We start from the raw sequence: 27,500 nt of genomic DNA, 5'->3' as shown, positions 1-27,500 counted from the left end.
TTTTGCCTTTCAAACGCTCCCCACTGCACACCAGTACCCCTCCACTGAGCCAAAATGGCTGCCATGCCTTTTCACTCGGAGGGCAGACTGCACTCAGTTTAGAGCCGTAAAGCACAAATCGTCACATAAAGTCCAGTTAAAAACCCTCCCTACCTTTTCGCGGCTGACAGCTGGGTTTCAACCAGGCGTTACCCGCGTGCTAGAGCGGGGGATCTGCGCCGTGAACGTTTGCCCCAATTTTTAGTTCTACCTCTCAGAAGGCTCGAGGTGCCACACGCTGTGGGTTCGCAGAAAAACCGACCGACCAGTGCAGCCACGGAGATCCATGACGAGCGGGCACCATGCAGAAATGTCCTTGCAATACGTTCTGCTTTTTTTCGTCTTGCTTTCGCTTCCAAGAGTACCGCTCCGGCTGTATGTCCGTAACTCAGTCCGTTTCTTTATCCATGACAATCAGTGATTGAAGAGGGTACTATGTGATTTTCTTAAGTGTATGTACTGCTGAGCATTTTGTTATTGTCTGTGTGAATATATATATATATATTTTTTTTTTGTCTACTTCATTTTTTAAACTAATGAGCTATAGGTACTCTTTAGTCTTTTATACTGATGGGAATCAATGACTTTTAACTGAGATAAAGTCACTTCTTTGCTGAATGTAGAATATAACGTTGCACCAACAGAGAACAATAATTAAAAATTATTTGTCAGATTTTAAAACTATTTTTTTTCTTAAACTGATCATATTCTGAAGCACTTTAAACAATCTACACAAATATTTAACGCAAATATTTTATTTGACATTTCAATTTGTAACTTTCTTTTTTTTTTCAAAGAACTTTTCAAATATTTTCAGATGTCTTCCGGTGGTCAGAAACATTGAAAATCTCAAATTGTCTTCCCATGGTGCACCTGTTCCTGTATATTTGTGGTGATCCCTAGTTAGGGAGTGGGAGTGTGTTTGTGTTGGGTGGGGGTGCTTAAGACTGAACTGCTCAAATCAGATTCTTCTTCCTTACTTGACAAATTGTTTTTGTGTTTGTATCAGGATGTGATTATTTGCTGTGATGGGAATTTGGGGAAAACGGCCTGAAAAGCCCAAGCCGATACTGCAGAAGAGCGACGCATAGAAGCTTGTTTTCTGAGGTGTTTATGATATTAAGTCTACAGTGGTCATGCCTCAACAGGCCACTGGTTTGGTCCCAGTAGTTGACCAACGTAAAACGCTTTGTAAAAAAGTTGAAGTGTTAAAGAGTGGGATTTTAGGCACCTCTAAGGCAAAGGTCACAGCAGGTGCGGTCTTTTGCCCCCTGTATCACCAGAACCACCCCCGCTGCATCTCAATAGCATTAAGGACTCGGCTGTGGATGAACGGGGCAGCACCCGACTGAACCTTCACACTGCTGAGCTGCCCCACCCCCACCCCCCACCCCGTTCTGCTGCGTTCCCGGGACAGAAATTGATCTGTATATGTTGGAAGATGTAACATTTTATGTAAAACGATATATATAAATGTAATAGTCGGATGCCATTAGGATAAAAATTTCTCCTTTCTCTTAAAGGATGGTTCTCAACAAATAAGTGTTTTTTTAATGTGTTCAATTCTTTCTCTCCAGACATCCTTTCTGTCCTTACCACGGGTTGTCGTTTTTTTTTTTTTTTTTTTTTCTTGATAGCTGTCGTGACATTTTCTGATGATTGAGGAAACACTGTAATTCTCGAATGAAACCGTTTAACTAAAAAGGCCAAAAGGAGCGTGCATTTGCGCACGCGGCGCGTCGCGAAGGCACCTGGTCACCACGCCACGGGATTCCGCCGCGCTCTGGCCCTCGTGACGCACGACTGCTGATCACAGGCATTCACTGTAAAGTAACAGATGGGTTCAGTCGGCAGTCACAAAGTGTTCTCTCATCAGGGAAGCATGCTTTATCATTATTTTGGAACATATATTGTTACAATCAGTTACTGTATGATTTGTGCATTAAATGTTGTCCCCCACAATCACTTACTGGATTTCATGAGCCAGCCTACACTACGGATGAAATTCTGTGTTCAGCGTAAAAAAAAAAAAAAGACAACTTAAAGTGGAAAGAGGAAAATAAAGTGACTGTCTTTGACCACTGCTTCCGTTGTGGGATTCGTTTTTCGATAAGTGCAGAACTCGAGCAGATCTTAGATGGGCCAAAATCAAACCTTAAGCCCTAAAACTCCAGGTCAAGTTATTATTAATTACAATAAGCGTAATTCTAAGGCAACTTAATATGCATCATCTATTAGTTATCCAGTAAGCACGGTGCTAATATGAAAGGTATGGAAGCGCGAGAGTGAGGCGTCTGGCGCCACCCTTGATTTAGTAGGTCAATTCTCCCTGTAGCTTGCACGCGCCTGATCCATCCGATCCACTTCTATCAGCGCCAGATGTATTGGCTCATGGTTGCAGGTGCACTGTGGGGTGGTAACCCGAGGGAGTTTACCCTGCCCGTTTAACTGCAGCAATTATTTACCCACAACGGTACACGGCAAAAATTGTGTTGCATCAGCAGGTTGCTTCATTCATGAGCTCTCTAGGTTCAATAATTCACCTTACTGCACGCAGCCCCGTGTGTTCGATAGTGCTGAAAGGAGCATCTGTTCGGTGAAAAGCTAGCGGGTGCGGAGTGTCTCTCATTACAAGCGCGGGTCACGTACAAAAGCATTTAAAAGGACAAGTCGTGGTGACGGCACGTTTTTATACATGTTGCATAACATACAAAATGTACTATTTACCAAAACGTAACTCCAACACGGTCGTGCATGTAACCGGAGCCGAATGTTCGCATACTTTACATCATTGCACATAACAGATCTCCCCACGCGAGCGGGTTTAAGGCGCGATGCGGCTCTAAAGGCCTTCACTCTGTAAAACGTCGCGCAGCAGCCGTTAGCTGCTACTTTGATCACCTGCCAGCTCGAGGCCTTTCGAGTGGAACGTTCTGTGCCGCGCATGGGACAACGGGGGTGCACGCGGATGAAAGTGATACCGGCAGCAGGTCAGCAGCTAGACTTCAAAAGCACGCATGCGAGGCCAAATATCGCGAGACGTATCCACTAAACTCGCCTTAGTTCAAGAGGAGAGCTAAAGCAGATTAAAATGACCTGTTTAATTTTGGGATTAAATTGTGTTTCATAATCCCAGTCCTGCGTTCCCACGGTCATCTTTGCACTCCGCTGACGCACCTGACCGAATATACGAGAAGCTGAATATTACTTAAAAAAGCAAAAGCAGCTTCACTGCGCCTCTGTAACTACAGACAGCTGCAGAAACTATGGGCCTAACCTGCAGAGCAAGAACGCAGTATAATTCAGATCTAAGAAAAAGCCTTAACTGAGCTAAGAGTCTCTTGCGCACTACAAATGGGCTGTCGATGTTTATAAATAGTATATTTTATCCGAGCCCATCTTAAAGGGTGAGAACTGCACATGCTTGAAGCTTCTTTTGAACTTCATATCTCGCGAAAGCACGTGGGAATGTTCTTGAAATGCAATACAAATACTTTTTTTTTTTTAAATAACCTTGGATTGTTGTTTAAATCACTGAGTCACAGTGAGATATCGTGTTGGGTTAAATTGTAACACAATTATTTTTGGCATTAACCCAACAAGGAGGATTTCGCGCAACGGAGTTTAACGGTTCATCTGGTGACGCTCCAGTCACAAGCCTCTGCTTTTAACGCCATGCACAGCAAATACGATACACGGCCTTCGGACCTTGTGCCTTTTTCATCGTATAATGAAAAGAAATGTCAATCCTCGGGAACCGCTCAGATCCACCTACTGGACTATGAATGAAGTGCACGTATTTCCATGCGTTAGCGCACGTCATCACAATATGGATATTAGTATCATGAAGACGGAGGAGAAATGTCAAGATAATTTAGCTAAACTGGCTAAATTTAGGCTGGGATTAGAATAAAAACTATAGGAAACATTTGAGTATGAGTATTTCGTGTACTAAAATAACTCGATCATAACGTTTAGTTGCATTTTATGATAATTGGAGTTTGACTATGGGCGTAATAAATTTGATACTGTGGGCATTACATGTAAAATTGCGCATTCCTTTTTAGTCTCATTTCATAGTTGTAGTGTATTCAACTTGTTAAATTCCGCTTTCTTTATATAATAATAATAGTATAAAGTAGGATACATATACGAGAGTAGTAGTGTGATGAAGGTTTCGGAAGAAACGGGACGTTTCGCGCAGAGGGTGAAGGGACCGTCACTGTCTGTGCACAAAGTCTAGTGACGAAGCTTTGGCCTCTTTCTGAAAATGGAAACTACAAATCCTCGTATGCGATCTCACAATACAGTTAATTTAATTGTGGTATTTATTTATGTCTACTTCAAGTTTCGGTTGATGTACGTGCGAGACACTTAAAAAGTGAAACCTCGATAAAAAAAAATGTTATCACGTCGATCGGGGGTTTGAGGGTGGAATCAAAAATGAATGATTAACTCAAGTAATCTGAAATTACAGTGGTATATTATTAAATGCTTTGAGTAACCTTTGGTGTCTATGTAAAGCTGTCCAAGTTGTGATTAGTGAATGAGTATATGAGTAGATCATTTCAGACACAGCTTCGGAGTCGTTAACCTTGCAAGGTCACTGACACTCTCACACACACACACACACACACACACACACACACACACACACACACACACACACACACCTGAAGAAGAGCATTGGACACACCTCACTGAGATTATGTGCACTTGGGCAGAACGTTCTGATTGACAGTTAACCTCGAGAGGCGCAAGTAACAAAAATCCCTTGAATTAAACGATAAATAGGACAAAAATTGCTAATGCTAAACGATAAATAAAGCAATAAACACTAATATTACATAAAAAATTAGGCCAGACAGAGAAATGGGCGGAGTTTCAGAAATGAGACAAGACACCATAATATACAACAGTAGCGTTCAGTTTTTCAATCATCTTATCGTTCTTTGAATCAAACCTTTCCACCCTCATGCAAAATCCCACTTGGTGGTGCACGACAAAAAGGGAGATAATGTATTACACACCTCAAATATCTCTGAAGAAGATTCCAGATGAGTAACTGCAGTGTACCTTACTAAGAAATGTAGATATAGTCAAAGTTATAGCAAAAGCACACAAAGCTTCCAGAGAAAGAGGACATTTCGGACAGAGAACCATCAGCTGATAGGGCCTCTGTACGAAAAGTCCTGTTTCTCACATGCAGTTTTACCGACCAATAACCATGCATTTTCATCAGGTTCATTTTCATCACTTAGTATTTGCTACTTCCCCTCACAGCGAGCTTGTAGCCCAACTGGATAACTAAAGACAGATCAAGTCTTTGCAAGAATATTTACATGTTACAGCTGCTTGCAATGACATATTTACATGTGTACACACATTCTGAAGTACGGTTCTGACTTAACTTTTGTTCAGCTGTGTAAACAGGCTGTAGTTGAGGCCTTAAAAGACCTCCTCTTCGTCTACACCCGACAGAGCTAGAGAAACAAAGCATACCTTCCCCTGCTTATACACATCAGATAATGGTCAATTATTTCCCGTTTTAGTGTTACGTCCTCATTTGATCATATGTACTAGTGCAGCCACCGGTTTCGCAAGTCGGAATGAATTAGCATTTTTGAAAGGTGGGAGAACGCTGGAAGAAACAATTGGAGAGGTAGTTCGCTAGGTATGTATTAAAGTAACGTCGTCGGAATACCTCCCGTTACTTTTGGAAACGTTTTTAAAGCTATAAATTGTCAGAGATCTGCAGCAACGCGGAGTCACTGTGGCCACAAACATTCCTATCATGAAAAATAAGTTTATGAATGAAACACCAAGTTTGTACATAATTTCAATGTTAATATACCAAACTGCATTTATGAAAGATAAACGATTAACCAGGTAATAAAAGCAATAAAAGCTAGGGAAAGGACATCCCTCCATGTATCAAACGCGACATGTTGAAGCAGGAACAAAACACAAGCACTGAACCATAAATAAATAAAAAAACGTTTACTCGCAAACCACAAACAGAAGCAAAAAGAAACAGGCTTTGCAAAGCGTCTGCACACACCAGAAGGCTGCAGTCGGCCACTTGTGGGGTTTAAACAGAAAGAGATATGACTGAGGAGCAGCTGTAGGCGATGACCATTAAGTGGGTGATTGGGCCCGGGGAAGCGACATGAGCGGCATGACTGGTGTGTGTGGGTGTGTTAGTTATGTGAGGGTCGGCTGGATAGCGGCCAGTGCGTTACAAGAAAAGAAAACAAGCGAAAACAACTTTCTTTTCATTTTTTTAAAGTGCATTTTGTGCGCCTTTATAAAGGACTGGCAGAGCACTGTCACTGTATGCTAATCGGATTTGAATGCAATTTTAAATGAAATAGATTTGCCAAAATTAACAGTAAATAGATCAGGTCCTTTGTAGATTTGTGAAAAGCAGAACCTCAGTGACTGCTGGTAGACCGTCCTGTAGAGACACAGTAAGAATCTGGTGGGCTGGGTACCCCACCACGTTTTGAAAGCCTACTCTGAAAATATTATTGTTTCCTCTCCAAGCTGCCTGGCTCATTTATTCAGCTTTGATTTGAGTGACGTGTTTAATTTAATCAGTAAAAGGAAATGTATCATGTTACTAATGACAGAATCAGAAAACATTTGTGCTTAGGCTATATTTTGTCACACGATGCCTAGTTAAACGCGGTACAACTGATATTTCGTGAAGTATTTTTTTAGTCAAAATAAACTGGAAAGCGATTGTACTACAAATATATATTTAAACCAAGGCTTGACAAACGCAAAACGTTTGTGAACCTTTTCTTTTCAGTCCCGGCGCTGATTTCTTTGGAGTGAAGACGAGGACTTGATATCTTAAAGGAAACACGAGTTTGATGGGTAGCCGAACTGAATGCGCCTTTCGTTCCTCAGCACTGTAAGCCTTTGCGAAGACCGTTACACGGTGGGAGAAACGCCGGGACCACCTCACATAATGATTATAATAATCGATTGGCGTGCCCTGTCCACACACACAAAGATGTCTTCGCAGTCCTGAAGGCTGTGGACCTCTACATCACGCCCTTTTAGTCAGGACGGAGGTGTCATGTTCTGTCTGCAGGCTCATGAACAACTCAGCAGATGTGTAAGTGTCCGTAAGATCAATATTCAAAAGCAGGCCAGCACTGCGGAGACTCCTTCCACCCCTAGCTGGTAGGCTCCACCTCCGCAAACAAACCACAGACAGGTTTAGTTCGTTTTTGCATCACCGAAAACGAAGTTTACACCGAACCCTTGGATCTTTCTGAGAATACACTCCCTAAAATTATTCTTCGGTGGTAGGTCACGGACCTGTCTACTTAAAAACAAACAAACTGCCGAAGACATGACGTTGGAGACTGCAGCACTCGGCTGCGAATGAGGCGTAATTTGACCTGTTTTGAAGTGGAAGGAGTGTATCGTCTCATAACGACGATCCTACGGGACATAACATCCGGCGTTCAAGTCAGCGACGCCGAATATAAGAAGACAGAAAAGGGACCGTTGTTAAGTTGTTATGCAAGCCTGCTATTTTACAAATGCACCAATAATAAATATTTACCGCATGTTTTTTTTTTTCTGGAACCGTGACGGAAGTTACCTTTTTTATTTCACGATTGCAAAACGCCGTGCATGCAGACTATTCCATTTGACTTTGCCCACCCCTGAACTCCCAGTTAGTGGAGTTGCATCAGTTACACAATAAGTTGTGTTGAAATGACAAATATAGGACTCTGCTACCTCTATTAGTTTACCGCACTATTTCGAGCGAGTGTGAAACATTTCAGTTTGTTTCTTTCCGTACAGGTGTTGTATAGTTGTCAAGAGCTACCATCTAGAGGATTCAAATGGTATAGGAATTCATTTGCACCGAAAACGCACGTTACACGCTTCTGTAACGCACCAATTCCACCGGTTTCAGGCATTTTTTGTTAGAAGAAAACTCAAGCCATTTTGTGCGGAATCCACAAAACAAACTGTTCATAACTCTGTCGAATTGTAATTCCAAGGTCCTTTCCAATGTAACTTTCTTATGATTACGAAGTTTGTAGTCTCCTGAAGGAAATGTTTGTATATTATTAATATCAATATGCAGTATGTATGTAATACTTTATGCACACAATGAACTCAGTAAAGTGGAGATTTATGGACCCGGCTTGTTAGCGTCACGAACTGCGCAATATGCCTTTTCTTGATCTGTTCAGGGGATCTGAATCAAAACGTATATAGGACCATTTTATCCAGGTAGAGAAGAGTTAAGCATGGCTTAAAATTCTCAACAACGTCAAGAAATAAACAAATAAACCAAAAAAGCATCTCAGTTGGATTTCTAATTAACCAACTGTCTATAAAAATAACAAGATGAAAAATAAATAAGGTTTAGCTACATTTGGCAACTCTAGCTTAAATTATGACATTTAAATCTTTTAACAGACACCCAGGTTTTTTTAATGACTTTGATTTCAGTTGTACACCGTCAATTAGTATTTAAAACATAACTAATGTATTACTCTAAGTTATGTGGTATAAACACTACTAAAGCCTTACTCCGTATATTATGTGATAATAGACATTGCTATTATCCTATTATGTATATTATCAAGAAGACGGTGAACAGTCTACCAAGCTGGTAGGCTAAACCTTAACCTATTAAATAAAACCCTGTTCATGGTTGGGGAAGCACAGAAATAGTTTAAGATGGACTGAAAATGACGTTTGCCACAAATGCCAGGACTACCAGTCAGCTTTTTATTTACCAGTCAGGATTTATTTAGGTCTAAGGCGAAGTCAGCAGCTAATTCAGAGTATTCTTCTCTAACATTATATTTCACGATTTCTAGTGGTTATCGAGCCACTCGTCAAAATGACTCTGTAAAAGATTTCATATGGGCTTACTGCGTTTTCTTTTTGTCTTTCTTCCCTTCAGATATCTTACGTTTCTTCTTAAGTTAATTAGAAAAGGATGCACTTTGGTACAATTTCACTACAGGAAGGCGGATGGCGGTCATATAACCTTTCTTTTTTTGTGGCGTTGAAAACCTAACTAAGATTGACGGCCTAATATCGCAGCAGCCCATCAACTGCCAGCTACTTTTCAGTTATCGCTTGTTAGTTAACTAGTTATGTTAGATTTATAGCTCCAGAGCACAACCAGAGCATGTCCTGTCCGCGCTAATCTTACTATATTTGCGGTAGAAAATGCATAGTTTTAATATATGCAAAAATACAGCAATATAACCGTAGCTTTAGTTTTATGTGTGTCAAAACATGTTTTAGCATGCAAACAGAACTTGCCCTGTTATAACCACTTAGGCTGTTTAGGTCATTTTAGGTCAATAAAGTATTTATTTGCGTCGCCTGACCAGCGGGTGGCAGTGTTGTACTTGGCGCAACTTACAAGGCGCATTAAAAATCGTAAACGAGGGGGTTAGGGGGGGACATATGAGACTAGTAGCGCTCCATGTCGAGATCAGCCGTTTGGAGCGCAGGCTCTTAAAATGCTGCTGGACACGACATGCGTTTTGCGGTCCTGCGGCGACCACGAACTGCAACTGCATTAATATCCGAAGCCAAGTTAACGGGCGTTGCGTTCAGTTTGCGTGACAGCGCGGCGACATCTTCGCTTGCGGATCGTAGCCGAGACGGCGGCGCTCGCAGGCGTCTCCTTCTTACGGATGACGAACTCCTCCGCGCCCTGCGATGTCGCGTCGGTCTGGCGTGTGGAAGCGGGCGCGTCGTGACGCCGGCGCCCTGCGCCACTAAGCACAAGCGACGCCCCCCTCAAATTTGGGCTTCCTTGCGCGCGGCTGCTCGCGATGACGGGCCGGGTGCACGCGTGGAGGCGCTTGCCCGCGCTCGCGGCCTTGCCGAGGTGCAGACGGTGGACGCTCGGGGTTTCCGGCACCAGAGCCGCTCCGCGCCGAAGAAGGATGGACTACCAGGTGAGCGGTCGTTTTCGGAACAGTCTCGGTGGCTGACGGAGTCGTTTGAGAAGAAGGACAAGGAAACTTTGACCGCGGCGGGGAGGGCGGGGGGGATGTCCCGGGCTGCGGTTTTGTCTTCGCGGTTGTCTCTTGACCTGCTGAAGATGTTAACAGCCGTTCGCCTCTGGACACGCAGCTGTCTGCGTGTCTGTCTGTCCAGCGAAACGCGCTGGACTCTGCTGTGTCCCTGGACAGGCGTCGTCCCTCTCCGTCAGCCACGTGCTTACTAACTCGCAGAGCAACTTAACGGTGCTCCAAGAAGCGATTCAAAACTCACGCCGGTCTAGTAAATGGTCGGTTAACTCCAACTTTGCAAAACCTTTCACTGCATTAAAGCTGATTTGGCATCAGCATCTTTTAAATCAAAGGTTAATGTAAGCAGAAGCTTAGCGAATACCCAACAAATGAATGTAAGGCGATAGTGGCACGCAAGCCATGGCTTTTGCTTTGGTGGTTAGCAAGCTGCTTAAGTTACTTTAAAAAAAAGTTATGTTTTTCTGATTTTACTCTTCGATGTAATTGAACATGGCTAGCTGACTTCGTAGCTATGTAAATTTACTGGAAATCACGCATTTGTTTGGTTTCTTTTTAGGGAAAATGTGCGTATTTTAGTGGTTTCGCATAGGCTCCTATTCTTGAACGCAAAGCCTTACGCGGCTTAAATCGAATTTGTGTACTTTATTTTGTGTATGGTTAAAAAAGCACCTCTCTTCGGGGTTAACACTGTAATGGTGTCGAGCGTGTCAGAATTCAGGGTCTTGAAGTAAGCCAAAAATGTAGCTTTGACTATCAGTGACCTAAGACTTGTGTGCAGCTGTTCCTGCTGCTATTGGCTCGATATGACCGATATTGCCGCGCACATACAACGGCTTTAAATACCTCTTTATACCAGTGCCATTGGTTTCCATAGCGTCAATCGCAAATCAAAAATGTAGTTTTGATGCATGCTATGCAAAGCACAGAAGCTCTTATCACTTCTACTCTTTGCAGGATGCAGTGTGCACCCTCAACACGCTGCAGACCAACGCGAGTGCCCTGGAACAGGTGCGCAGAGAGAGGGGACACCCCGAAGTCCAGCTCCAGGCTATGTTTGGCTTCCTGAAGAGAGCAGGCCTCACGGTACCGTGACACTGTAGAACCCTGGCCTCAGTTACTCGGGGAACACGCACGACACTTATCATACACATCAAAACACTTTGTCTCTCCCTCATCCATACACGTATGCCTGGTTTAACTGTACGATATTCGAGTTTACTGGTTTTGCATGCCTTCAGGTAGAAGAGCTCGATCATCTCAACATCATACATGTGACCGGGACAAAGGGAAAGGTAAGTGGGGTGTGTGGACAGTTCGTTGTTTCAGAGTAGATAAGAGTATTCTGATGGACGAGTAGTGAAATGATCCTCACGTGGGAAATGGTGTTTATCTCCCCAGGGCTCGACGTGTGCCTTCACAGAGCAGATTCTTAGGAGCTATGGATTTCGCACAGGGTTTTACAGGTACTGCAGAACGGCCGACCCGGAACAGCTGCGTATGGCTCGTGTATGGTGGAGTTCAGACTTGTCTGTGTCTGGTCAAAGTTCAAAGTCAGTTGCACCCAGATTGTTGCTAATATAGACAATGATCTTAGGTGAGTGTGCCAGTCTGGGTGTGACGCGAAAGAGACGTGTGTGTGTGTGTGTGTGTGTGTGTGTGTGTGTGTGTGTGTGTGTGTGTGTGGATTGAGTTCAGGTCATGGATGTTTGAGACAGAGCTGTGTGTCTGTTTGGTTTTTTTTCTCTGCCTTTGGACGTTACCACTCTTTGGGGTAATCCATAATGTGAATGCCAGGATGGTGATGTCGGCACAGTTGGCCTTTACGCTACGGGGGCTCCCCCCATGCAGTTGGTTTGACCCGCTGCACCTCAGAGGCCACCTGGTTGGCTCCTTCTCAATGTCGCGTTTCCGTCAGTGCCTGCGTGTTTCTCCTCCAGCTCTCCACACCTGGTGCAGGTGAGGGAGCGCATCCGTGTCGACGGCCACCCCATAGGGAGGGACCTCTTCGCTAAGTACTTCTGGGAGGTCTACGGACGCCTGGACCAGACCAAGGTGGGTGTGGCACTTGGCCAGTTTGCAGTGTGCCGTGCATTTGCAGGGCCCGCTTTGCTTTGCTTAGTTTGTCCCACGTGCCCGATCTCACGCCTGGTTAACCAGAAAACGGCCCCCTCTAAATGACACGGGCTTGGCAGGTGTGTGATGCAGAGACGGAGGCCAACAGCTCTGTGCACGCGTGCGCACAAAAATGTCCCTCTTGCATACGACAGCCCCGTAAAGAAGTGCCATTTGATATTGAGCTAAATTGGTGAGGCAGCGTAATATTCAATATTGAGTGAAACCAACGGTCAGCCTGTTTATATAGGGATCCTCCTCCTTTGGTGGACACTGGACTATGAGAGAGAGATGCAACTTCACGTCAGAAAATCACTGCAAAACGCGAGAGAATACAATGTAGAATTTAATGTTACGAGAACTGAGACAGTAAGTATAAATGACAAACACGACGTCCTAGTGATGATGGGTATGTTTGGAGTCTGGGTTTAAAGATTGAGGGTGTATCCGAGTCCTGAACTGAGGCAGGGGGCGCGTTCCATAGTTGCAGGGCCTTGTCAGAAAAAACTTAATCTCCTACTGTGGTTTTTCTAATTTGAGGAACTGACGGACCAGCGCTTTGTGACCGGAGTGTGCGTGCTGGGTTGTAAGACTCTGCGAGCTCACAGCAGAGCCAAACCATGTTTTAGATGTTTATAGGAGTCCCAAGAAGTATTTTATAATCCCTGGCAGCTAGTGCAGGCGTGAGGGTAGAGGCGCGATGGTGTCAAGTTGTCTGGCTCTAGCGAATACTAGATACTGCTACCTGAAACGGCTGGAGTTTGTTTAGTGGCGTGTTGGAGCATCCAGCTAGAGGTAAAGGCATGAATCGTCAGTGTTTTTGCAATTTTGGCAACGTTACACAAGTTGAAGAATGTGATTTTCCGCAAGGTTGCAAAGGGGAAGATCACCGTCTTGGGTCAGTGGTTTTGGTGGTACCATACCTAACGGCATGTTCGCAAATGACAAAACGGAGTAGTAGCTTGTAAAGAGAATAGTAACGGGCCAAGCGCAGATCCTTGGGGCACCCCGTTTTTCATTAGTGCAAAATCAGACGGTTCATGGCGGTTAGTCAGATACGATTGCCCTTTGACCTTTTGAACTCTCTTGCTCTCTGACCTTTTAGGATACCCATGGTGGCACCATGCCAGCGTATTTCCGTTTCCTCACCATCCTTGCCTTCCACGTTTTCCTTCAGGAGAAGGTGAGTGGCCTGTGTGATGTCGCCTGTTTTTTCCAGTGTGCTTGAGCAGTGTATCCGAAAAAACTAGAAAGCAGAGTCGTTCATCGACATAGTAATCTGAAATTGTATTCCTGCTTTTCCCATGATGCTGTGTGTGGGGGGGGGGGCGCGTCTATAGCAGGAGAGAAAGGACAAACTCCACCCAACCCCTTACTGAATAGCACAGCATGGCCTCACGTGGACGTTGGTTTCTTGCCCCGTGCTTTGAACCTGTGGCCTAGTCAGGTATGCGAGTGTTCTCGGAAGCAAGCTAGGCATGTCACCGGCCCATCCTCAGAACGACCGCTGTAAACGTACCAAGTTGTAAAAAAATGAGTAGAACCGTGCATTTGCTGAATTGAATTTTTCATCCATGACTTGCACAAAAATGTGCAGAGAGCATGAAAACCGTGACGCAGGCGGTCAACACGTGCACGTCTGTACTAATGAATGACTAGCTTACCAAACACCTGTTGTTAAGCATGTTAATTTTAGCATTGTAGCTAGATTGGTTTACAAAAACGTCACATCAGCAAAGTGCCGTTACGTCAGTGACAGCTGTCAGGAAAATGTTACCTAGTTATTAAGGTGTGTGCGTGGTGGTGGTGATGTGGTTGTGTATGTCAGGATGACGCACTTGTCCAGCTCATATTGGCTAAAAATCGGTTCAGTATTCTTAATTAATGCTGTTTTAAATTGGCAGTGAAATGAGAAGGGCTGCTTTTGCCCAAAAGGGGGTGGGGCATTGAGCAAGGGCGGGGTAGCTAGATGCTCTTGCCCAAAAAGGGGCGGGGCATTGCGCAAGGGCGGAGTAGCCGGATGGTATGTGGCGCGCTCGGCAGTTGTGATGGTGGCACAGCTGGTCTTTTGATGTGGTTTTGTCACCAGCCAATTCCAAGTATCAAATCTCAGTTAGACGTGATGCTGTTGTCTCCGCTCTGCCACGAACCAGGACTGTGTGTGTTTTTGAAACAATATAACAGTAAAATTAACGATTGTTTCAGGACTGTGTTTGTGAAAGGGCCCCGGTTTGGTTGGTGGGGATGGATTTTGTGTGTGTGCATGTGCGTGCGCACCCAGTGCATCTTCACATTGCAAAATGCTAGACTGGTAAACCGTCTCTGTTTGGGTTCATCGGTTTAAAGGTCGTCTGTCCACACTGGGACAGCGGTAGAGTTTCCATGCTCTGAAAATTCTGTGAAAATTGGATCTGTTGACCCAAAGAGATGCCACACGTGATCTTTTGCCTCTACTGCATGCATGGTTAACCTTTTCGTGTGTGTGTGTGTGTGTGTGTGTGTGTGTGTGTGTGTGTGTGTGTGTGTAAGGTGGACGTTGCTGTCATTGAGGTGGGACTAGGCGGAGCCTATGACTGCACTAATATCATTAGGTAAGAACTGCACCATCTTAGTCTGTTCACATAATGCGTCAGCTTGAAAGATTGGGAAGTGTCCTTGGGTTGTAAACAGACGCTATGTCAGTGTAACTTTATCAGACTGCTGTCTCACTCTGACATCTGGAGGGTGTGCGTCTGTGGAGGGATTTCTATCCCCTGTCACAGCTGCAGTTTAGTGAGTCTAGACTCTGTTTCAGAAGAGTCTGAGACTTTTTTGACTTGAGCCAATCGTTGGTCCATACTTAATTTAACCCAATTACGTATCCTCAGAATACATTAAAATTTACACAACGCATGCGTGTTGTGCATAATTTACTGTATTCTTTTATACACATCGTTATAAGCGCAATATTTGAGTTTCAGTATAGACACCTGTCCTCGCAAAGGCTGACGTTCACAGACCAGAAGGCCCCACACTGCTTGAGTAATGGCTCCAGAGTGCGGCCTTCCAGTTCTTGGTGTACAGGGGGCGCTGTTCCAGCTGTTCGCCCTGCTACTGAAAGCGGAAAAGCGGTCTGTAGGTGCGATCAGGACTCTAAAACCGTGTTGGAAAGCTGTGGGTTTGTGTATATGTGCAGGAAGCCATGGGTGTGTGGCATTTCCTCATTGGGCATCGACCACACCAGCATTCTGGGGGACACGCTAGAGAAGATCGCTTGGCAGAAGGGAGGAATATTCAAGGTGTGTGTTCGTGCGTGTGGTGCCAACCCAACACATGTTGCCCTGGAAACATGTTCTCTTGCGCTTATGAAATGAAATGGTCATTTTTTTGGGGGGGGGGGGGGGGGGGGGTTTGTTAGCCTGTGGTGTTTATGACATGCATTGTCGTTGGGGGGTGGTGGTGTTGTAGCCTGGAGTCCCAGCATTTACAGTGAAGCAACAAGAAGCACCCATGACGGTTCTGCAGGAGAGAGCCAAGGACATTGGTGTAAGAGAGAGAGACGCACACACACACAGCCATTGCGTGTTTCTAATGGTCACTGAACATCTTCCTAAGTGTGTGTATGTGTGTGCGCGTACGTGCGTGTGTGTGTGTGTGCGCGCGCGCGTGTGCGCCCCTGCCTCTCCCTGCACGTGCGCACAGTGCCCCCTGTCCGTGTGTCCCGAGCTGGACCAGTACCAGTCATCGGTGTCGGGCCCCGTGCGGCTGGGACTGGCTGGGTTGCACCAGCGTTCCAACGCCTCCCTCGCACTTCAGCTCGCCCACTGCTGGCTCCAGAGACGCTGCAGCGCGGGTGGGGGTCAAAATACTTCCTTAGCAGTTTTAGTTTTTCAAGTTTATTTGTGCATATGCGCATTAGTGTGTGCGCGAGCGTGCGTTAACCCACCTCTTCCTATAGCAGAGGCTGCCGTGGCGTCTGCGGAAGGTTCCGGAGGGCTCTGTGCCGCCCCGGCGTTCGAGCCCAGCCCTCGCATGCTCAGAGGTACAGCAGTACTGTACAGACCCACACCACTATGCTGTGCTATAATCTACGCCACTATACTTTATTATTCAGTGCTCTACTGTTGTTTGCTGATCTGCTCCATATACTGTATTGATCAGCTTTACTGTTCCACTATCTATTTATCTATACTGTACTTTCTGCTCTTTCAGAGAGGACACACACACACACACACACACACACACACCATCCCTGGAAGTCTTTTATACGGGATTTATAGTAGTTAATATTTGGCGCGTGTGTGTGTGTGTGTGTGTTCGCGTGCACGCGCAGGCCTGGCGGAGACAGAGTGGCAGGGGCGGAACCAGTGCCTGACGCGGAGCAGCATCACGTACTTCCTGGACGGTGCTCACACCACACGCAGCATGCAGGCCTGCGTGAGCTGGTTCAGCGAGGCGGCCGCGCAGCGCGAAGCGAGCGCCACGTGAGATTCGCCTCGCACCCTCTGCATTGGCTTTCTAAGATGTTGATGAGTAAGAGTGACGAAAGAATTTTCCGGAATACAGCTGTAAGATGTATATGTGTGTGTGTGTGTGTGTGTGTGCGTAGGGGTTCAGTAGTGCGGGTGTTGCTGTTCAATGCTACAGGGGAGAGAGACTGTGTTGCGATGCTTAAACTACTCTTGGTGAGACGCCAACATCAATTTCAAACCCTTCTTTAAAATCCCCTATGAAATGAGATGCTTTAGTAATGTCAATATCGTATTGTAATGTCTACGTGGACGCTCAAAAATGCTCCATGCAGCTTCAGTAATGCTGGTATTTTAACACGGCACTGGTTGCTCTGGTGTGTCTGGTTTTTTGCAGCCATGCCACTTCGATTTCGCCGTGTTCTGCCCCAACATCACAGAGACCATCGCCGCCTGCAACGCAGGTCAGCATGGCCCCGGCGGCGCTCGCGCTTGTCTGTGTAACGGCCGACACTCGCGTGGTTTTACCGTTCCTCTTCCCCTGCCCGCAGATCAGCAGAACTTTAACGTCTCCGTGGAGAACATGCTCACCCGCTGCCTGGACAACCAGCGGAGCTGGCGCGTCCTACACGGCCAGGAGGAGGAGCCGGCGGCGGAGCTTCTGATCGGCAGCGGCGGGCTCCCCCTGGTGGCAGAGCGGCGTAGCGCGACCCTGGTGTTCCCCTGCATCCTGAGCGCCCTCCAGTGGATAACGCAGGGGAGGGACTCGGTGCTGTCGGACCCCAGCAAGCACGTGGCGCCCGTGAAGGCCAGCGTGGCCGCTAAAGGCGCGCTGCTCCAGGAGGCGGCCAACATCCACGTGCTGATCACAGGGAGCCTGCACTTGGTGGGGGGGGCTTTGAAACACCTGGAACCGAGCCTAGCCTCCTAACACACAGCTGGGGGGGTGGAGAAACATCTAAGTGCTTCTTCCTGTGCCATGTTGCCATTCAGTTCCAGACCCAGTAGGTTCTCATACACTGGGCCTTGCACAGGTTACTTTACTTAATCCAGAACCAGTAGGTTCTCATACACTGGGCCTTACACAGGCTACTTTACTTAATTGACCTGCTGACACACTGCCACCACTGAGCAGGCGCTTAATGCACTTAGTTTTCACCTGTGCCTTCGTGTGCAAAACGGCCGGCTGTGCGGTTCTTCCGGTCTTTGTTTACCAGAGCCGGTTACCAAGCCACGGCTTAAACCTCTTCCGGGGCTGACTCGTTGCGTCTTTACCCAGCGTCCTGAGGAGTTCTTAACTAACTCTAATCTGAGCAGCACATTCTGGTCACTTGGCATGCAGACCTGGAATAACTAAAATGTACTGCCCTTTAATGATGTGTTGCTGTTCAAGACTAGGGTTGCCCTGACCAGAACACCTAGATGTAGGAGGCTGTTTGTGTGGGCTCTGCTACGGCCCGTTTGTATTCGTCTCTTCCTGACGTCTTGTTCGTGTTGTTGCGAATGACCTGAGGCTTGGAATAGTCCACATCTCAGGAAAAAAAAAAAAAGGGGGGGGGGGGGGAATTCCATTTGCATCGTCTAGCATCTGTGCCAGTCTTCATGCACCTGCGCCACTGAAATATTAAGTTTTGGGGGTTGACCAGGCAGCAGTGTGTGTAATGATCAAAATGGGCATAAGTTTTATCTTTGGGTTTTGGCTAAAGTTGCTTTAGAAGTTCAAGCAGTTCTGATCCGCAGGCACGTCTTTTTTCCCTTTTCATTATTTTAGTTCTTGGTTGAAATGTTTGTTTTTTTGTCTCTCGGGTGAAATAGGTAGATGGAAATCATTGCACTCGCATGAAGTGGTTGTTGTTTTTTTGGAAAGGGTGTTGGAACAGATTTTGGAAACGTGTGTGTGTGTGTGTGTGTGCGTGCGTGCGTGCGTACCGCCTCTTTCCACCTTTGATGTGCTGTATAAATGCGACGATGGAAAAGGGGCATCTAAATTTAACTGGGGGTGGGAGGTTATTGTCTGTATAGAAAATTGCCCCAACAGTTACCCCCTTGCATTGCTGTAGTGTACAGGGTGGACAAGATTTTTATTTTTTTTTTTTAAGGTTTTCTGTATGTTTGATTTAATTACATTAAATAATTTGTCAGAAATAATGTGTGACTTTTTTTTTTTTTTTTGCTCAGGTGACATTTTACATTTTGTGACCATTTCTGATGAGGTGCAGTGAAAGATCACTTTAAATCCTTACTCTCACAAACCGTCTCTTTTTTTTTTTTTTTTTTAATTTAGCGCTTAAGGAGTTGTTATCTTATGCTTCGTTAGTGTGGAATGTGCCGATTCGCCTCCCCCTATTGCCGAAGGCCAATAAACATTCAGGTTTCGATCTGCGGTACCATGTGAAGATGTCCATTATAATTCATCAGAAGCTCACACTTTCCCTTTGCATAATCTAATCAGACCAAAAGGTGTCGACGTTTGCTCAGGACAGCTATCGTTCAACGAGCTCCTAATCAATCTTCTCCTGCGCAGCTGCGCATAAACACTTTACTGCAAACTCTGCGGACAAAACCACCGCAAGCGACGTTCCCGCACTGGTTCTCAAAGTCGGTGTCCAACGGCGCGCGCACGGGGTCGCTGCAGACGACGGCGCGCGGCGCTGCTGGTTATAGGCGACGTGCAAGCGCGTGGCGCGCCACAGAAGAAGCGCGAGGATGCAGCGAGACAAAACCGGAAGCTCCGGCGGGGCCGACAAGTATGAATATTTTCACCCTTTTTTCACTCGTTGGGGACTATTGCCGTCGCGATTTATATCCCAGTGTGGTTCGGCGCGTTTAGCCGCGTCGGCGGAGGCCTGCAGCTGCCCCGTGGTCGTCCTAACGGCGCCGCCGCACCCATGTTTACGTGTAACGTGTTGACCCCGTGCTCTCGTGCAGGTCGGACCGGGAGACCGCCATCATGTCCAAGTACTACGATGGGGTCGAGTTCCCGTTCTGCGACGAGTTTTCCAAGTATGAAAAGCTCGCAAAGATCGGCCAAGGCACCTTCGGGTAAACAGGCTCACTCCGCACCTTCACATTATAGGCCCGTGAGGCAATGTCGGGGATAAACGGTGTCGCGCTAGCTGTGGTGGCCAGCTCACATCGGTCCGGATGTTTTGTCGCGCTGATCTTCTCTAGGTTGGCCAGCCGTCGTGTGTGGTTGCTGTGCGAGCTAGCTATGGTGTGCGTCTGCATGAATGTCTGACCTGAAATAGCGTTGCTTTGACCGAGCTAAACGCATTGCTCGGATCGCAGCTGAAGCCTGTTCGTGCGACGTTGAATTGCAAAATATATTCTGACGGTAGGGAGGTGTTCAAGGCCAAGCACAGACAGACGGGCAAGAAGGTGGCGCTCAAGAAGGTGCTGATGGAGAACGAGAAAGAAGGGGTAAGTCTCGAGCTGGCCGATGCGCGCGGGGCGGCCGCTTCTGCCGGGCTGGCTAGCGTGCGCTAACGCCGTCTGTTGCCGTGCTTTTCTTCAGTTCCCCATCACGGCTCTGAGGGAGATCAAGATACTCCAGCTGCTGAAACACGAAAACGTCGTGAACCTGATCGAGATCTGCAGGACCAAGGGTGAGTGGTGTTTCTGGTGCGAAAGTCCCTTTTAGGTTAGGAGAGCCTACACTAGACAACAGCTGCTCAGTCTCTTGGCTGTAATTGACTCTGATTTACTGTGTGTGTGTGTGTGTGTGTGTGTGTGTGTGTGTGCGCGCGTCCTGTAGCCACACAGTTCAACCGCTACAAAGGCAGCATCTACCTCGTGTTCGACTTCTGCGAGCACGACCTGGCCGGACTGCTCAGCAACGCCAACGTGAAGTTCACGCTGTCGGAGATCAAGAAGGTCATGCAGATGCTTCTGAACGGCCTCTACTACATACACAGGAACAAGGTGAGCGCGTTATATGGCGACTTCATGTAGTTATGCATTGTCGTCCTTTAAAGCGTCATTAGGTGTGTGACGGGTTAAAGAGCGTGTGTAGAAATTGATGTGTCGATCGGATCCCTGTTCGTCCGCAACCTGATCGGATCCCTGTCTCCCCCCGCTCCAGATCCTGCACAGGGACATGAAGGCGGCGAACGTCTTGATCACGCGGGATGGCGTCCTGAAGCTGGCCGACTTTGGCCTCGCGCGAGCGTTCAGCCTGGCCAAGAGTAGCCAGGGAAACCGTTACACCAACCGCGTGGTGACCCTGTGGTACCGGCCGCCCGAGCTTCTGCTAGGTGGGGGGGGGTTATCCTGGAGATGGGAATATGACTACTGTTTTACCGTGGTTACGTTTGACGTGACGTGATCTGGTTTGAGATTTGTCTGTACTGTGTGTGCGTGTGTGTGTGTGTTTGTAGGGGAGCGAGATTATGGTCCCCCTATCGACCTGTGGGGTGCGGGGTGTATCATGGCTGAGATGTGGACTAGAAGCCCCATCATGCAGGGCAACACAGAGCAGCATCAGCTCACACTGATCAGCCAGCTGTGTGGATCCATTACTGCAGAGGTAACACACACACCTCTGGCTCCTCATCAGAAACATTTCAGAGCCTGACTGTGAGCGTGAACTGTTCGCTAGGAGAGCTCAGTCATTCCACCACTCTTTCTTCCCTCTCTCTCTCTCTCTCTCTCTCTCTCTCTCTCTCTCTCTCTCTCCCCCTCTCAGGTGTGGCCAGGCGTGGATAAAAAGTATGAGCTTTATCAGAAGATGGAGCTGCCCAAAGGCCAGAAGCGGAAGGTGAAGGACCGCCTGAAGGCTTACGTGAAGGACCCGTACGCCCTTGACCTCATCGACAAGCTCCTGGTGCTCGACCCCGCCCAGCGCATCGACAGCGACGACGCACTTAACCACGACTTCTTCTGGTCCGACCCCATGCCTTCCGACCTCAAGAACATGCTCTCCACACACAACACCTCCATGTTCGAGTATCTGGCCCCGCCCAGAAGGCGAGGACACATGCCCCAGCAGCCGGCCAATCAGAGCAGGAACCCTGCCACCACCAGCCAGCCAGAGTTCGACAGGGTGTTTTGATTTGGCTTCGAGGCAGGTTTAGGCAGACTGTGATTGGTCAGGTAGAAGACAAATGTGTCGGATTGGCTGAGCATGTGGGCGGGAGGTCATAACCAGCCTTGCCCTGTAGCGTTTTGGACGTGATATTTACATGTTTATTATTTTCATGAATTATTGTTTCTCGTTGGTCTGCCAACATGCGTTGTCGTTCCTAGCTTCGACCAGGAGTTCTACAATAAATTAGGATTTGCTCGTACAACTTTAATCTTAAATTAGGATGGCGGCCAGTCGAGCCAAATGACTTTTCCCAGAGCGTAAGCCAACCTTCAGGTGGAACAAACTTGCTCCTGAGTCAGTGAATCCGCCTTTGCAGCGTTCCGGCCCTTCCCAGAGGCCCCAACTCTCCGTCGCTGTGCGTAGCTTAGTCGTCTCTGTCCGGCTGTTTCCAAGGATGTGTTTAGGTGGACGGCAACATGAAATCGAGGGCCGGTGTGGCGCGAGGTGGCCAGTCCCCAGGAACTCCAGGCACGTGGCTGGGAATTCCGCCTTCAGCCTCACATGGACGTTTGCGTCGAGTCCCTGAGCTATTTTGGGCCCGGCGTGGCCGTGCTGGTGTTAATAACTACCATCTGCCCTGGCTCAGGAACGGGTTTGATGGGAATACGTGTCAGGGTAAGTTGCTTTTTTAGATAATGTAGAAGAAGAAGAAGAAGAAGAAGAAAAGCAATTTTTTCTATGATTGGGAAGCACGGAATGCTCGCGTGCAATTCTCGTGTGGAATACCTGTCAGAGGGCCAGTGATCTGAACATTTGAATTTACTACTGAAATCCCTGACTAAAGTGCAGTTTCGCTACAGAATCCCCTGATCAGGGATAGTTTTTCCTGGCACTGCTTGCTGCCAGCCTCGGAAAAGTTAGGTCATCAGGGCAGTCGCTGTTGAGCATTCTTTTAATGTTCGATGAGAATATTAAAAGTAAAAGGGATAAGTTTGACAAATCAACCATGTGTTAAGTCCACAATAAACCTCACAGTACCTGTGGGCTCACAGAAGAGTTTAAGATAGCTTTTTTTTTTTTTTTTTAAATACCACCCTGCTAAAGTCTTCATTTTCCAGTTTTACTGTTTTGTTAAGTTAATTTTTTTATAATGATTTTATTTGTAAGTTTGTGTTGGTTTAATTTGCTGAAGGTACCTGTAAGTGCAGTACCAATAAACCTCTCACATTCACTCAGCGTGGGGATTTGTTGCCTGATTATCAGATTTGAAACGTTCTAAAAAATAATGCTGTGAAATAAGTATGGGAAATGTGATTCACTCTTAACGTGACCGCGACTGACGGATGCAATGCTCCTACACGGCCACCAGATGGCACAATATCTTTTAGAATTCCGAGAGCTCATTCTTGCTTTCTTCACAAGAATACGTACTATCTTTTACTGAAAAGGTACTAAAATTAACCTAACGCGTGTTGCATACAAACCCGTGCAACATTTAGTCTATGAGCATCGATACGAAAAATACGTCAGGTTTTCTTACCGCGACAATTGCGATCTAAAACGGACCTGCACGTTTATAAAAGGAGTATCGGAACAATCGTTGGGTTCGGCTCTTGTGCCATGTGGGGTCCAGCCCGGTAACGCGCCGCTTGTTGAGCTACCGCCGCTCTGCGCCTGCAGCTGTCATTCGGGGCTCGAGCGCCGGCGGGTGCGATAACGGGGCTTGTACTTCTGTGGCTCGTGGCAGTTTTGAGGAAGATGAAATGAGGTTCTGTTGGTTTCCTGGGTGAAGCGAACGTGCTCGCGCGCTGCACTCGTCAGGAAAGAGTGCGAACACCGCCTCCCCCCTCCACACACACACACACACACACACACACACACACACGACAGTCCGAATACCCACCCACGCGCCGCAGACTGACGCTCTTCCCCGCGGCCGTGGTCTGTAGTCGAGACGCTCCGTTTGAACCGTGGATTACGACGGGGGGACCGCGCGGAAACCATGAGCTGGGGAACCGAGCTGTGGGTAGGTGGAAGCGTTTACTACCTCGCGCGCTTTCGGGCTCGGCAACGCGTTTTACCGCTCGCGCTGTGCTAGGATTCACGGAGTCCGTTTCTGCGGTTGCATGCATTTGTTGCCTCGCGCTTTATGCAGCTTCACCGAGCCTGCAGCGCATCCCCAACACCCCCCCCCCCCCCCGCCCCGGGCCCCTGACGATGAACACGGGCGCGGGTGCGGGACTGAAGATGCTCCGTTAAATCCGGTCCTCTGCAACGGGGAGAGGACCGCGCGGAGCGCTGCAGTGGCTCCAACGGAACCTGCTGCTTCCGACGAGAGAGCGCACGCCCCGCTGCTCTGGGCTGGTTCCGCTCACGGGCGCCTCGGTTCTCCGCGGTAACGTTATGGTCTCTCTGCCTCCCGCCGCGACAACGTTGTTTTCCGATGTCGACGCGGTGGAAGAAGCCGAACGAAGTCTATAATCTATACATCTATAATCTATAAATCTAATAGTCTATAAAAATATAATCTCTAAATTCATAATCTATAATATATACATCTAAATCTATAATCTCTAAATATATATAAATCTATAATTATAATCTATACATCTATAAAATTGATCATCTCTAAATATATAATCTATAAATCGATAAGTATAAATCTATTAATATATAAATCTATCATCTATAAATATATAATATATAAATATAATATATAAATCGGTAAATCTATAATCTATAAATTGATAATTCTATAATCTGTAATAGAGATCTTGTGGCACAGTAATCCGCGGGCCGGCGTCGTTTGGCTGTCGGGAGCGCCGGGGGAATGCTGGCGGAGTGCAGGGGAGTGTTGGACGGGAAGCGTGTGATCGCTGCACGGTTCGGGATGGGTCCATTCGCGACAGACGTTAGGCCCAACACACCAGATCGGTCGCGGCCGTACCGAGTCTTGTCGCTTAGCACACGTCCACCACGGAGAAGCTTAGGGGTTTTAACTTCTCTGATCTGAGAAGTGCAAACCGTACATGAATCCAGTTTAAACTGATGCCAGAGTGGATGGTTCTGAGACGGAGAACGGCGGAACAACTGTCAGGCTGAGTGTAGCAGCCACAGTTATAGAGAAGGTTACGTCCCACGGCTGTAAGAGTCAACGGGAGTCAAAAAGGAACCAAGCGTGAGTTAGAGTTTGGCCTGTCTGACTACTTTATGAGTTGCAGCCGGAGGTGCCCATGTGAGGGAGAGAGAGAGGGAGGGAGAGAGAGAGAGAGGGAGGGAGAGAGAGAGAGAGAGAGAGAGAGAGGGGTGTATGGGCGCTCAGAGGATGACAAGATAAATGTCATGACCATAAGAGTCACCCATAGTGTGGATGCCCCCTGGCATCAAGCCAGCACACGCACACACACACACACACACACACACACACACACACACACACACACATACATATATATATATATATATATATATATATATATATATATATATATATATATATATATATATATATATATATATATATATATATTGTTGTAATAACTAACTGAATCTTGGTGTAAGTAAATGTTCCTAATGCTAACCCTAAACCTCACTGTAGCTCTAATGTGAAACCATCTTACCTTTAACCGTTATGGCCAGGCCAAGATGAACTGAAACATTATCAAGACATAAAAATAAATGCTCTCAGTCCTTTAGATTCAATTAAAAGGCTTCATTTTGTTAAAAATAAACTGGATCAGTGTAATGCCCGTGTTTAGTGGGATTTTATGTTTTACTATCCTTGCAAGGACACTTGGTCCTCGCAGTTGTGGAAACACACACACACACACACACACACACACACACACTTTAGTCCATCTCACTGAAGTAGTGACTGTAGATGGACATGGCTGCGTGGGGCTGTTATGTCATAGTTGTGAAATGCAGAGGAAGCTCAAAGTCGGCTTCATACCGAGCAGAGCCGTGAGGTGAGGTGGCGTGCGACACACGCCTGGAATGAGTAGACATTTCCATCATGCTCTGTTCTGTTTGGTCTGCAGTTAAAACAGCTCTCCTCACACCTCTTTATTCTGTCCATCTTTCTCTCTCTCCCCCCTTCCCATGTCAGTTCACTCATTGTTTCCATCTTCTCATGCTCATTGTTCTCTGTTTTCTTGTTAAAGAGCTTAGCATCAGTCGGTCACTCTTAGCGCCCCCCACTCTCTCTCTCTCCCTCTCTGTGACTCAGAGTTCATGTAATTGATCGCAAGTGCTGATTCTTTCAGGCGCATTCCTGTCGTCCATTTCTCGTCATCGTTCTCTTTATTCTCTCCCATCTTGCTTCTTTTTTTAACATGCACATAATCCAGTTTTGTGTGTGTGTGTGTGTGCACGTGTGTGTGTGTATAAGTGGTATGAGTGTGTCTGTGTGTGTATGAGTGTGTCTGTGTGTGAGTGAGTGTGAGAGACCAAAAGCTCCTGCTTCTGACACTAATGATACTTTCACCCACAATCACTGTATGTACACCACTGATATAAACTATGTTGGTGTGAAATGCTTCTGATCATGCTTTCTCTCTCTCTCTCTCTCTCTCTCTCTCTCTCTCTCTCTCTCTCTCGCTCTCTCTCTCTCTCTCTCTCTCTCACACACACACACACAGTTATACACACCTTATGCAAAAGAGTCTACACAGTGGTAGTGTGCTAGTCTATGTGGTAGTGCTCTAGACTACACAGTGGTAGTGTGCTAGTCTGTGGTAGTGCTCTAGACTACACAGTGGTAGTACTCTAGTCTACACAGTGGTAGTGCTCTAGTCTACACAGTGGTAGTGTGCTAGTCTATGTGGTAGTGCTCTAGTCTACACAGTGGTAGTGTGCTAGTCTATGTGGTAGTGCTCTAGTCTACACAGTGGTAGTGCGCTAGTCTATGTAGGTAGTGCTCTAGTCTACACAGTGGTAGTGTGCTAGTCTATGTGGTAGTGCTCTAGTCTACACAGTGGTAGTGTGCTAGTCTATGTGGTAGTGCTCTAGTCTACACAGTGGTAGTGCTCTAGTCTATGTAGGTAGTGCTCTAGTCTACACAGTGGTAGTGCTCTAGGTAGTGCTCTAGTCTACACAGTGGTAGTGCTCTAGTCTATGTAGGTAGTGCTCTAGTCTACACAGTGGTAGTGCTCTAGTCTATGTAGGTAGTGCTCTAGTCTACACAGTGGTAGTGTGCTAGTCTATGTGGTAGTGCTCTAGTCTACACAGTGGTAGTGCTCTAGTCTACACAGTGGTAGTACTCTAGTCTATGTAGGTAGTGCTCTAGACTACACAGTGGTAGTAGTCTAGTCTATGTAGGTAGTGCTCTAGTCTACACAGTGGTAGTGCTCTAGTCTATGTAGGTAGTGCTCTAGTCTACACAGTGGTAGTGCTCTAGACTACACAGTGGTAGTAGTCTAGTCTATGTGGTAGTGCTCTAGTCTACACAGTGGTAGTACTCTAGTCTATGTAGGTAGTGCTCTAGTCTACACAGTGGTAGTGCTCTAGACTACACAGTGGTAGTAGTCTAGTCTATGTAGGTAGTGCTCTAGTCTACACAGTGGTAGTGCTCTAGACTACACAGTGGTAGTAGTCTAGTCTATGTGGTAGTGCTCTAGTCTACACAGTGGTAGTAGTCTAGTCTATGTAGGTAGTGCTCTAGTCTACACAGTGGTAGTAGTCTAGTCTATGTAGGTAGTGCTCTAGACTACACAGTGGTAGTACTCTAGTCTATGTAGGTAGTGCTCTAGACTGCACAGTGGTAGTGCTCTAGTCTATACAGTGGTAGTAGTCTAGTCTATGTAGGTAGTGCTCTAGTCTACACAGTGGTAGTAG

At 46.7% G+C, this 27,500-nt stretch overlaps 4 protein-coding genes across 12 annotated transcripts in view; all 4 read left to right on the top strand.

Moving 5' to 3' along the window:
* slc4a4b (solute carrier family 4 member 4b) overlaps positions 1-2,117 on the top strand; it is a 55,492-nt gene extending 53,375 nt beyond the window's left edge. For all 6 annotated transcript variants that reach the window (XM_081704220.1, XM_081704218.1, XM_035521170.2 and 3 more), the window contains one exon: positions 1-2,117. This exon is cut by the window's left edge and continues 824 nt beyond it. The gene's annotated coding sequence lies outside the window, so the exon portion shown is untranslated.
* Positions 2,118-9,484: 7,367 nt separating this feature from the next.
* Positions 9,485-18,802, top strand: fpgs (folylpolyglutamate synthase). 2 transcript variants are annotated; one of them, XM_027031774.3, is made up of 15 exons: positions 9,485-10,001; positions 11,034-11,162; positions 11,318-11,371; positions 11,478-11,542; positions 12,017-12,131; positions 13,297-13,374; positions 14,721-14,782; positions 15,367-15,469; positions 15,639-15,716; positions 15,873-16,023; positions 16,129-16,212; positions 16,504-16,654; positions 16,780-16,855; positions 17,037-17,103; positions 17,191-18,802. In XM_027031774.3, exons 1-15 carry the CDS (start codon positions 9,876-9,878, stop codon positions 17,568-17,570), a joined length of 1,719 nt encoding a protein of 572 aa, XP_026887575.2. In that variant the 5' UTR covers positions 9,485-9,875; the 3' UTR covers positions 17,571-18,802. The 2 variants fall into 2 exon arrangements, with proteins under 2 accessions (XP_026887575.2, XP_026887576.2); XM_027031775.3 differs by having other exon boundaries at positions 9,486-10,001; positions 16,132-16,212.
* Positions 18,803-19,150: 348 nt separating this feature from the next.
* cdk9 (cyclin-dependent kinase 9 (CDC2-related kinase)) lies at positions 19,151-22,901 on the top strand. 2 transcript variants are annotated; one of them, XM_027031782.3, is made up of 8 exons: positions 19,151-19,386; positions 19,568-19,681; positions 19,978-20,059; positions 20,154-20,244; positions 20,394-20,560; positions 20,721-20,892; positions 21,016-21,164; positions 21,324-22,901. In XM_027031782.3, exons 1-8 carry the CDS (start codon positions 19,346-19,348, stop codon positions 21,687-21,689), a joined length of 1,182 nt encoding a protein of 393 aa, XP_026887583.1. In that variant the 5' UTR covers positions 19,151-19,345; the 3' UTR covers positions 21,690-22,901. The 2 variants fall into 2 exon arrangements, with proteins under 2 accessions (XP_026887583.1, XP_081560574.1); XM_081704448.1 differs by lacking the exon at positions 19,151-19,386 and having other exon boundaries at positions 19,678-19,810.
* A 570-nt stretch (positions 22,902-23,471) lies between these two features.
* fnbp1b (formin binding protein 1b) overlaps positions 23,472-27,500 on the top strand; it is a 68,324-nt gene continuing 64,295 nt past the window's right edge. Inside the window, exon 1 of one of the 2 annotated variants that reach the window (XM_035521194.2) lies at positions 23,472-23,691. In XM_035521194.2, coding sequence (XP_035377087.1) covers positions 23,668-23,691 — 24 coding nt within the window. In that variant the 5' untranslated portion in view covers positions 23,472-23,667. The remainder of the gene's footprint in view (positions 23,692-27,500) is intronic. The other variant, XM_081704245.1, reaches the window with a different exon arrangement.

Source organism: Electrophorus electricus, chromosome 21 (genome assembly GCF_041902795.1).
Source record: "Electrophorus electricus isolate QZ-2024a chromosome 21, ASM4190279v1, whole genome shotgun sequence".
Lineage (NCBI taxonomy): Eukaryota > Metazoa > Chordata > Actinopteri > Gymnotiformes > Gymnotidae > Electrophorus > Electrophorus electricus.
This window is presented reverse-complemented; position numbering and strand designations above follow the sequence as displayed.